The sequence below is a fragment of the Vigna umbellata genome, chromosome 3 (genome assembly GCF_029865625.1).
Source record: "Vigna umbellata cultivar VRB3 chromosome 3, Vumbellata_1.0, whole genome shotgun sequence".
NCBI lineage: Eukaryota > Viridiplantae > Streptophyta > Magnoliopsida > Fabales > Fabaceae > Vigna > Vigna umbellata.
In genome coordinates, this window is record NC_142167.1 from 30,137,947 (window position 1) to 30,149,978 (window position 12,032).

The 12,032-nt window shown below is 36.2% G+C and overlaps 1 protein-coding gene across 1 annotated transcript; it reads left to right on the plus strand.

Moving 5' to 3' along the window:
* Positions 1–7,313: 7,313 nt before the first annotated feature.
* Positions 7,314–11,379, plus strand: LOC148202226 (uncharacterized). Its single transcript, XM_088109563.1, has 2 exons — positions 7,314–8,943; positions 11,357–11,379. Exons 1-2 carry the CDS (start codon positions 7,314–7,316, stop codon positions 11,377–11,379), a joined length of 1,653 nt encoding a protein of 550 aa, XP_087965689.1.
* The last annotated feature ends 653 nt before the right edge of the window (positions 11,380–12,032 follow it).

Genomic DNA, 12,032 nt, shown 5'->3' on the forward strand with positions numbered 1-12,032 from the left:
GCACTTAAATTTATTTTCCTTCCTATGATTCTTCTTTAGATGAGGATGTGATTTTTCATGTGATTTCTTCTTCTTTCCTCTCATCTTCTTTTTCTTCCTTTTTCTCTCCCTAAATTTTCTCTTTTTCTCTTCTTTTAATTTTTTCTTCCTTTCTCTTTTCTCCTCAACTTCTTTATCTTCACACAAATTTTCTTTCTCTCTTCTCTCTCAACCAATTCTTTTTCTTTTTCTTCATCTTTATCTTTCTCTCTCAACTCTTCTTTCTCTTTTCTCTCTACCCTTTCCTCATCTCCCTCTAATTTTTCCTCATCAAGAATCTTGTCACTTTCAGTGATAATGACTTGCCCTTCCTCCTTAAGGTTAACATCAGTATTAACATCATCATTTAATATCTGACTAATGTGACGAAGTTGCATCTCCATTCTTTTACATGATTCTTCAATGCTTTTCTGACTAGAGTCGGAATTTTTCAAAAATCGTTGAAGGGTGTCCTCCAACCTATCCAAACTTCCTGATAGAAAGGGTTGTTGCTGCCATTGTTGTTGTGGTTGGTTCTCAAATTGTCCAGCAGCTTGCCAAAATTGGCTTTGATCCATGCTTGAGTGAGGTTCCCACCATTGGTTGAGATTACTTTGGTAGAATTGAGTGCCCCTATAGTTAAACTCTTGACCAAATTGCATTCTGCAGACATTAGGCACAAAACCCTAAAAACAATTGTTAGCACAAAAAGATAGAGAAAAGAAATAAAATCAAAAGATATAATTGAAAAGATAAGAAGATAGGAAATAAAAACAGAAAAATAAAAACATAAAATAAAATAAAATAAAATAAAATACAAACAGAAAATAAAATAAAATAAAATAAAATATAATCTAATCAAATAAAATAAAATCAAATAAAAACCGAAAAATAAAAAACAGAAAATAAAAACAGAAAACAGAAAAACAGAAAACAGAAAAAATAAAATAAAATCAAATAAAATACAAACTGAAAAATATAAACAAAAAAATAAAATAAAATAAAAATTCGAAATTAAAATAAAATCTAATCTAAAAAGATAAAAATAAAATCTAACCTAAAGGATAAAAATAAAATCTATTAAAATAAAATCTAATCCTAAAAGATAAAATCTAATCTAAAAGATAAAATAACAGAAAAACAGAAAAATAAAACAGAAATTCAAAATTAAAGTCAAAGATAATCAATAATCACACAAATTAACCAGTTAAACCATGAATCCCCGGCAACGGCGCCAAAAACTTGATGGACAAATTTGTAAGCACCAAAATATGATGTCACAAACTTGTTTCACAATCGGCAAGTATGACCGAATCGTTTCAAGTAATAAACTTGGTAAGACCAAGTATCGTTCTCCCAAAGGACTCACGGCCTAGTTTAGTTATGTGATTTGTTGATTAGCTAAGACTTAAGAACACAATAATTGAAGTTTAATATGCAAAGACGAAAATTAAATATGTATGCATGAATTGATCAATGACAAAGACAAAAGATAAACACTTTCAAGGAAATATATGAATGAATATGTTGTTGGGGGTCAATTTCATCTCATCCACTCTCATATATTTTAGGAATTCAACATTCAAATCATCATTGTTAATGCCACTCTCTAATGTACCATTCTAGATGGCTTCTCCCTAATCAAATAGTTCATACAATTCCTAGCATTCCTAATGATTAGTTCATGAGTGCAGGAGCTTAAAGGCAACCAATATAATATTGTCAGTATAATATTGGGAGAAATTCCCCGGATCTAGATTTCCCCGTACGTGTCCGTATCAACAAAACCAATAATCATGCATTAGAATGAGTTAAACAATGCAAGCATTGGGCAAAGAGGAAAAACCCTAACTAATGATGAAAGAAAGCATATGTCTTAATTCAAAGATGTACTCAACAAATCCATATATGAGAGCTTCAAGAGATTACTTTGATTCCCCAACAAACATACAAGGTTTAGTTCACCATATTCATGGTGAACCTAGATGAATTACAATGAAAGTATGAAAGAATAAACCCAATAAAGGTGAAGAGGTAGCCTGAGCATCCAAGATCCTCCTTCAAAAGGGTGAAAGAGAGAGTGTTTGCCTCGTTTCTGCCAAAGATCCTAACTATAGGACGTGCAAGCCCTTATATACTAATCTAGAGTTACAAAACATTACAAAAGTCCAAGCCCAAAAAGTGCCGCTCAGCGGTATTTACCGCTCAGCGGTGATTGCGCGTCTTCTTTCTTCCCCTCAGCGGCCATTTTGCCCCTCAGCGGTTCCAACGTCACCTCTTGAGTGCCGCTCAGCGGTAGTTTGCCGCTGAGCGGTGCCTTCGACTTCTCCTTTTTGCACTCTTTCTTGTCTTTTCTAATGTCCTCTCTCTTATTCTTCACTTCTTTCACCAAATTTACCTCAAAACCTGCACAAAAACACTTAAATCAAGCATAAACCTGTCCAGCTCTCTTATTTCTGAAAATATAAACAAAAGGCATGATTTCAAGCTAGTTTCTAAGTCTAAAGGTTGCTTTTAGTATCAACTTTAAGCATGAAAATAACAGTTTTTCAACTGTTATCACTGACACACCCCTACCATATAGTGTCCTTATCACCCAAATCATGTAATATTGTGGAGTACATGTTGATGGCGATGCCAGCACTCTCATTGGGACTAGACATCACTTTTCAATTAATTCTTTGAAAATGTTGAATATTGTTAATGTAAACGGTCTTTGGCAACATGATGTTGGTGATGATGAAGAAGAAGACCAACCACACCATCATGACAACCTTGTGCAACCTCCTCCGCATCAATCAAATCCTAATATGATGACTCAAATGTGGGAGGAGGTTCAAGACTTGCAACACAAAATGCAGGGTATGGAACAAATGCAGGTGCGAGTTCAGATTATTGAAGATAACTTGGCAAACCTATCCATCGACATGAACCGACAATTTGCTCACCTTAATCAGAATGTTAACTTAATTCTTCACCATTTACATGATTAAGTTGCTTACTTGTCCGTGAATGTATTAGATGACTATTTTGCTTAAATTCACTTATGTTCGCACTTTTTATTTTATGTCATGTAATATTATAACTTCATTTAATTATCGGCTGTATTCAAAATTAATAAATCTCACTTCCATAACAAATAAATTCATACTTATTGGAACTAATTTATATTACAAACAAATACTACATTTAAAAATAAATTCATTTTACTAAATTATAATTTTTTACATTTTAAAAACTAATTTTCAACATTATTTTTAATTTTTTACTCTTTATAAACATTTTTACAATTAAATTTAACATTAACAATTATTATTTTATATCACTTTAATAACTAGGGACATTTTGGTAATCTTTAATTTCTACCAACTAAACAAATTTTTTTAGACTGTCACATTAATCAAATTCTACATTAATTCTCACAAACTTTACCTCTAAATTCACTCTCAATTACCTCCAAATCCACTCAAGTAAAAACAAAAAGATTTACCATCAAATCCCCTCAAATCCATTCAATCACTCTCCCCCAAATCATCTCCCCCAATCTCCCCCAAGTGAACACACCCTTAAAGATTTAGTAAGAAAATTTACCAATTGTAGTTGGATGGAACAGTAGACAAGCTTTAATCTTCAATTGTTGATTTGTTGTTTTAGAAAATTAAATTTGGTTTTAATATATTTACTTTTTGCATGAGAAACATCATTGTTGGCTAGATTTATAGTTGACTTGTTGTCAACAAGTAGCTGAATAGGTTTCTCCACTTCAAAATTCATTATTGTTATAATGGACTTAAGTCATATAGTTTGGTACTTTACACTAGAACAACACTATACTTAGCTTCACAGGTAGATAGTGCTACCATCGATTTCTCCTTACTCATTAGTGGAAAAAGTTGGTTATATGACAACTTACTATAATAGTTGAAATCAACTTGTCATAATAAGTTGATTGATGACATTTTCATAATAAAAATAATTATTATTATGACCGGCAGTTATAGTAAATTAAGCGGTAGAATTTTTGTAATAAAAAAAACTTCTTATAATTGATAAAAGGGTTATAAATAAGTAAAAATGGAAAACTTATTGTGACAAGTGAAGTCCACCTTTTATAGTAAGTTGGACGTGGTGGAAAAATTAAAATTATGTTCAAAACTTATTATGACAGGTTTAGGAAGTCCACCATCTTTACGTTCTCTGCATTCTCTATTCACCACAATCTTTGCATTCTTTGCTTTTGTTTGGACAATTAGGTTTGTCCTTTTCCTCCACTTAGTTTGTTGATATGTTGTGTTTGAGATTAGTTACTTGAACATCAAAGTAGTAGTGGACATTTTAGGGTCCTAACCATTACACTAATATTTTGTATATAATTACATACGAAAAAATCCGTATATAAAATCCGTATATAATTATATACGGAAAAATTCGTATGTAATTTATGATTTTATTAGAAAATAGGAGATTCTATATCTACATTTAATTACGAGTTTCGATAGTTGATAAAATAACTGTCGAATTGTCAAAAACCATCAAATAGATGAAACATGTACAATTATTTAATAAAAAATATAATCCACTGAAACCTTTCAACATTTAAAAAAAATAAGACATGTTTCAAGCTAAATGGTTTCTATATCTAAGAAAAGACAATGCTAAAGTAAAAAAAAAAGATTGTACAAGAAAATATATAAGGATACCTTAGTTGAATGAATAAATAAAATATCTGTTTAGGATGGTAAAATATAAAAGTTTAAAGGCAAAGAAAGATGTTTACAACAACTACAATATCTTCTGTGGATACAAAAAGATGTCAACTAGATATATGTTGCACTATTCTTTTCAAAACAAGATGTCTAGCTCATTGCTCAGTTTCCCATACTGTGAAATGTTATAGGACAAAAAAGCTATCACCATGTCAATATATAGTTGTCAAAGCAACAACCACTACAGGAAAAACATTTATTTCCGGCGGAGTATTACCGAAGGCCTTTTGGCCTTCGGTAAATGTAATTTACCGAAGGCTTTTCCGAAGGCTTGTGTAGTATGACTTTACCGAAGGGCATTGGCCGTCTGTAATGGACAGGAGTGATTACCGAAGGCAAGTGACCCTCGGTAAGTGAATGATGTATATGGAATTAGAAAGTGACATATTTCCCTCCCCTCATTTCGTGAAAACTCGTTGTTCCCCAATTTTCAGATTCTGTACCCTAACTCCCTCGGCGAACTCACTGGCTGGCTTGTGCAGAGTGCTTCCTTCCCTAACCACAATCGGGATACGCTTCTTCCCCTCTCCTCCATTGTAGGTGAAGTGTCCCATTCTCCCAGCTCATTTTGTTTTCCTGTTAATGTTTTCGATTACGCGTCAATGGTGGAAGCTTATTTCTTGTAGCGTTTTGCAGTGTTCTAAGGTGAGGAAGGTGGTGGGTGGCTGAGTTGAAGGCTACCATTGTCGAGGGAGGATATTGGACGACGCGGCATAGACGAGGCGGCGTAACCAGGGCAGTGACGCTGCGTGACAAGGTCTTCCAGTACTGCTTCAGAGGCTATTGAAGGGGCTACTGTCGAGGTAAGTTGTTATTTCGATTGATGAACTATAAAAGCTAAGAAGCATTTGTTCTAAGTTTGTTCAATGTATGCTCTGAATTAGTTTGTGCAATATGATGTGTTATAGAAAAATTGTTCAAAGTTGGCATTTTGATTGGTAATGCATTTTTGTAGCAAAGTTCACATAAACAAATCAGTTTCCCCTTTCTGCAGAACATGAAAATCTGCAACCTCTTCCCCCTAAACCCTACCTCTTCGTCTTTTCTCCGTAACTCATTATCTCCACCAACTATCCTCTTCCTTCCCCATTCAAACCCATACCCACACACCTCCACTAAACTTCTTTCCGTCATCTTGTAACATTTAATTTCAAATTCCATTATATCTCACAAAACCGGAAAGAGGAACACCCTTCTTATTTAAAAATTCTATTACGTATTAAAATTAGAAAAACATAATAGATTAATACAAATATCTGAAGGAATGGTAGAACTAAAAATGATACAAGTGCTAGAAGAATAACATAATTAACAGAGGCAGAACACAGATGACTAAAATCAAAAGGTGCACCATAAAATAAATGTAAGAATAGGGCACAGAGGTGAAAAATGAAATGAGATGAAACAGAGGAACAAAGTTAAGCCAGGAAAATACAATGAAACTTACTCATTGATGAAGAACAGGGGAAGAACAAACCCAGGAGATGAAGGAGAGCTTGGCAATGACAACTGAAATCAGATGAAATATACATTTTCTTCTCACTTTGAGAACTGGGCCAAGTGAAGATAACAGGTGGCCTTTTCTTCCTGCACCCCTTATTAAAATAATAATAAAAATTCCCACCTCTCCTTATTGGCGTCCTTGTGTAAGATTCTACAGCGATGGAAAAATGTTTTATTTTAGTCTTCTTGATAACTCACGGACAAAACTATATAAAAGAAATGGTAAATTAGTGAGTTGAGGCACTTGCAAACTGTTACACTAATGAATTACAACCGTTTGAATTGGACACAGTGTTTACCCACAATCCGATTCATTAAAGAATTCCATAAACCACAAATTGTAGTATATATCCATGCTTTTATAGATATTTGATTGCCTAAATTATGTTGATGTCTATATGGTATGTTCATTTACATTGTCTTTCATTTGTTAGCCTATAACTTCATTAAGTTAAGTAGTCATTTAAAAACCTATGGTACTACACACATTCTCAAAGCAATGAGAAGGGTAAAAATACACTAAAAACTTAGAACCTACAAAATATTTGGAAGTACTCTAGACAAGAGAACTTCAGTAGTAATAAGTTGTGTCCTCCAACTTTAATACACAGCCCCTTAGTATGTCTAAGGCATTTCAATACCGAGGACTTCTCTTTGCATGCCCTTATTGAATGCCTATGACCATAGTGTTCAAATTGCCTTCCATGTTCGACTTGAGTAGTAATAGGTTTATTACTTATGTCACATGGAGTGTTGTTGTTTTGGCTAAGTTTTTATTTGTTTGGCTTGTCACAGAACATGGCCCAATTTCCCAACCATCGTGGATGGATGTACGACCGTTGTTATAGTGGAAGGAGAGGTTTGAAGGAATCTTTTGTCATCGGAGTTGAAGAGTTCGTGGAGACGGCCCGACGATATCAATATTATGCCCTTGATGGAGGGATTCGATGTCCATGCATGAAGTGCGAATGTACAAGGATTTTGAAAGATGAAGTCGTCAAAGTTCACCTTTACCAAAAAGGGTTCATGCCTAATTACACGGTCTGGACATTTCATGGTGAAGAAATTCCTTCGACCTCCACTGCAACTGTAAGACGGCTTGCATCAGGTTCGAATACTATTGTACATACATCTGAGATAGATCAATTTGCCTACATGCAAGAGATGGTTGACAATGCTCTTCGTCACCATGCTGAAGAAGCAGACGATAGTCATGATGAAGAGCCTCCAAATGAAACGACGCTGAGGTTTTACAATTTACTTACAGAGGCAAATCTACCTGTATTTGAAGGTTCATCTGAGTCAAAATTGTCAGTGTGCATTAGACTCATGGCTGGCAAATCTAATTGGAACGTTCCCATTGAAGCAGTGGACTTCTATACAAAATTGATGTTAGATTTGACACCACCAAACAATTTCATGCCGAAGAATTATTACCAAGCCAAAAAATGTGTTTCAAAGTTGGGATTGGATGTCAAGAAGATTGATTGTTGTGTTAACGAATGTATGTTATTCTATGACAACGACAGTGGCAAAAATGATGCATTGTTGGTTGAATGCAAGTTTTGTGGCTCACCTCGATATCATACAATGCATGCTGGACGGAGGCAAAAAAAACCAATTCCAATAAAGTCCATGTTCTACTTGCCTGTAATTCCAAGATTACAAAGATTGTTTACTTCAATGCAAACATCACAACACATGACATGGCATGATGGTAACAAAACTCCGGGATTTTTGCATCATCCTTCTGATGGTGAAGCTTGGAAGCACTTCAATCGTAAACATCCATCCTTTGCCAGCGAACCACGTAACGTCAGACTTGGTCTATGCTCTGATGGGTTTACCCCGTACATTCAGGCGTCTGCATCACCATATTCATGCTGGCCCATGATAGTTACCCCATACAATCTACCACCTGAGCTGTGTATGACAAAGCCTTACATGTTTCTATCGTGTATAATACCAGGTCCATCTAATCCCAAATCATTGATTGATGTTTATTTGGAGCCTTTGATTGATGATTTGAAGAAGTTATGGAATGGTGTTTGGACGTATGACGTTTCAAGGAAGCAAAATTTCCTTATGAGGGCAGCCTTGATGTGGGCAGCCTTGATGTGGACTATTAATGACTTCCCAACGTATGGCATGTTATCTGGTTGGAGCGCGCATGGTCGATTAGCTTGTCCACATTGCATGGAACATACAAAGTCATTCCAATTGACTTATGGTCGGAAAAGTAGTTGGTTTGACTGCCATCGACGGTTCTTGCCCATTGATCACCCCTTTAGAAGAAACAAAAAGACATTTCGCAAAGGGCAAGTTGAAACAGATATGCCCCCGCCCAAGTTGACTGGATCACACGTGTGGAGAAGAGTGAAAGACTATCCAAAAGTCACTGAATCTGGTCAGAATAGAATAGAAGGATTTGGAGAATGGCATAATTGGACTAAAAGAAGCATATTCTGGGAACTTCCCTATTGGAAAGACAACTTGCTAAGACACAACCTCGATGTCATGCACACAGAAAAAAATTTCTTTGACAATGTCTTCAACACAGTGATGAATGTTATAGGTAAAACAAAAGATAATGAGAAAGTAAGAAAAGATTTACCTTTGTATTGTGGACGAAAAGACTTAGAGTTGAAGGCGCAAGGTAACGGCCGATTATTTAAACCAAAAGCAAATTACACCATTTCAAAAGACGGCCGATTATTCTCTGCAAATTAGAACGAATATTCCCTCCTGCATTCTTTGATTCAATGGAGCATATTCCAATTCATCTTGCATATGAAGCTTGGCTTGGGGGACCTGTGCAATACAGGTGGATGTATCCATTTGAAAGGTTTATGGGAGAATCCAAACGTTCAGTTAAAAATAAAGCTAGAGTAGAAGGCTCAATTTGTGCAGCTTACTTGCATAGAGAGACAACGTATTTTTGTTCACATTATTTCAAAAACTTCATGTTGTCCCCCACTCATGTCAGAAATGAAATGCAATGGCAAGTTGAACCACGTGAAGGTGCATTATCAGTGTTCCGACAATCAGGCCGTCATGCAGGGAAAGAATTCACTCATTGGTTAACTGATGCTGAATTCAACTCCGCTCATGTCCATGTCTTAATCAATTGCAGTGAAGTAAAGCCGTACCTTGAGTATGTCATCATCCATCTCTTATCTTTCAAACTGTCCAATTATTATACACTAATGAATTTCATTTGTACCAGCTCATTTGTTGTGGCTGAGCAAGTCGCAGAAGGAAATACTTCTGCTAGAATACACTCAAAGTTTCCCCATTGGTTTAGAAATCAGGTCCGTACTTTTTCCTACATTTAGAGGAAGGTTAATTTGACTCTTGCTTTTATAATTTTGTTAGTATGTTTATAGGTTTTTAATCAGGCATTAACTTCCACGGTTCAAGAGTTAAGACATCTGTCGAATTGGCCAATGAGATGTGTCAAAGAATGGCACACTTACTTCACCAATGGTTACAAATTCCATACACATGAATGGTCTAAAGGAAAGAAAACATCAAATTGTGGTGTGTATGTGAAGGGCCTAACAGAGGGATGTTATGATGATTTCTATGGCATCATTCATAAAATATATGAGTTAGAGTACAACCGCACTACTTCTCCAAACAGAGTAGTACTTTTTTATTGTGAATGGTTTGATCCTTCTAGAGCTGGTACTAGAGTCGATCAACGCTTTAATATTGTCGAACTCAACCAGAGATTAAGATATGGACCCTTTGATCCTTTCATTCTACCAACTAATGTCAGACAGGTTTATTATGTGCCATATCCACCATTCCGCAATATTGACAAGCGTAGTTGGGCCGTAGCAATACAAACCAAGCCTAGAGGTCGCATTGACTCAAATGAGGTTGAGGAAGATGTTGCCTACCAACTTGACCAAATGTCACAACCACAAGAAGTTATTGAAGTTGAACGTATAACCGCATTGGTCGACCTTGATGGTGATGGAGATGAATTACAAGCAACAATACAAGGTGATGAAGAAGAACAAGAAGAGGAAGAAGAAGAAGAAGAAGAAGAAAACAAACTAGAAGATGATGATGATGATGACGACGACGAAGAAGAAGACGAAGATGATGATGATAAAGACGATGATGAAGAAGAACATGAAGATGAAGATCATGATGACGACGATTGAATGTTGGACATCCATTGTAGCAAATTGAACTATCATTTCAATAGAGTTATCTAAAATACCATCTTAAAAGTTGTATGCAATTATTTATACATTTACTTTAAAAACCATTGATCCTTCATTAATGAATTCTATTTTTTCGCTTTATTTGTAACCATTTCAATGCAGTAATGACAGGACAAGGTTCAGAACGTCCTGATAAAGGAAAAGGGGTAGCAAGGCCTAGAAAGAGGCAACGGCAGGCACCAAAGTATGTACTTAGGGTGCCTGTTAGACTACCTACCACTGCTGCCGGCAGTACATCATCTTTGGGGCCTCCTCCTACCCCTACAGTACAGCCTCGTACACCTGCAGTAGACACTACTCCTACCCCTGCAGTACACCCTTCTACTACCCCTACAACAGACCCTCTTCCTCCTCCTGTAATTATAACCCCCACTCCTCCCCCTGTGGTTAGAACCCCAACTCCTGTCCCTGACCCTACTTCTATACCTTCCTCATCTGTTGTACCGCCTTCTGACACTGTCACACCATCTGCTGATCAAGATTCAAGTGGTGATGGTGAATGTCTTGACCCGCCCCTCCATGATCGCCCATGGATTGAGCCGTATGGTAAAGGGTAAGTTTTTAATCTCTTGATATAATTTGATGTTTAAACCCTATTGTAATTCAAATGACTTTTATCCTGCAGCTCTATTCCATCTAGGGTTGCTTCCCAGGCCATCACACGTTCAATTAAGCAACAGTTTCTAAGTCCATGGCCTACTTGGGGAGCAATACCTGATGACGACAAAAAGCCATTTTGGGAGCGCTTTCAGGTGAACAATCTATTTAACTAATTGTCCCTCTTATTTGAGTATGTTCTGTAATCAATGTTTGTTCTCTTTAATGTTACAGATGAAGGTGCAGTGGAAAACTGAACATGAAAGTCAGATACACAGAAATTTCCACATGAAAGCATCTCATCGATTGTCAGAGATGTTTAGGGATGCCCGCAATGCAGGACAGCGCCCTTACTGGCTGGGTGAACAAATTTGGAACTCTTTACTGGCTCATTGGAATACAGTAGAGTTTCACAATAAATGTGCCAAAGCCCAGAGGAACAGAGCGTCTGAAAGGGGTGGCACCCTACATACTGGTGGGTCGATCACCATTCATGAGCATGCCATTCGTATGGTATAATTTCATTCCCTAACTTTTTCTTTCATATATAAGTTATGTATTTTCTATTCCATATGTACACTTCAAATCGTAAATTATGTTACAGGCACAAGCTCTGGGACGGGCGGTCCATGTTGATGAGGTCTTTGCACAAACTCATGTAAGGAAGGGCACTAATCAATTTGTTGATGAAAGATCTCGGAAGACTCATGTAAGCAAATAACACTATTACTATTACTAATTTTTCATTTAAGTTATTCTATCATTCCCTAACATTGCTTTTAATGTTTGAACAGGAAGAATTTTCTACGAGACTTTCACAGGTTAGATCTGAACATGAGTCAGCTCCTACACCGGATGATGCCAGTAATGCAGAAGATGACATCCGTAGGACACAGTGCTGGATCGACAT

Bases quoted from the DNA above. Each gene is read 5' to 3' on its own strand.
- LOC148202226 (XM_088109563.1), top strand. From the start codon at position 7,314: ATGCCTAATTACACGGTCTGGACATTTCATGGTGAAGAAATTCCTTCG. The intron at 8,944-11,356 runs GTAACGGCCGAT...TTAATGTTACAG, and splicing joins CTTAGAGTTGAAGGCGCAAG to ATGAAGGTGCAGTGGAAAAC.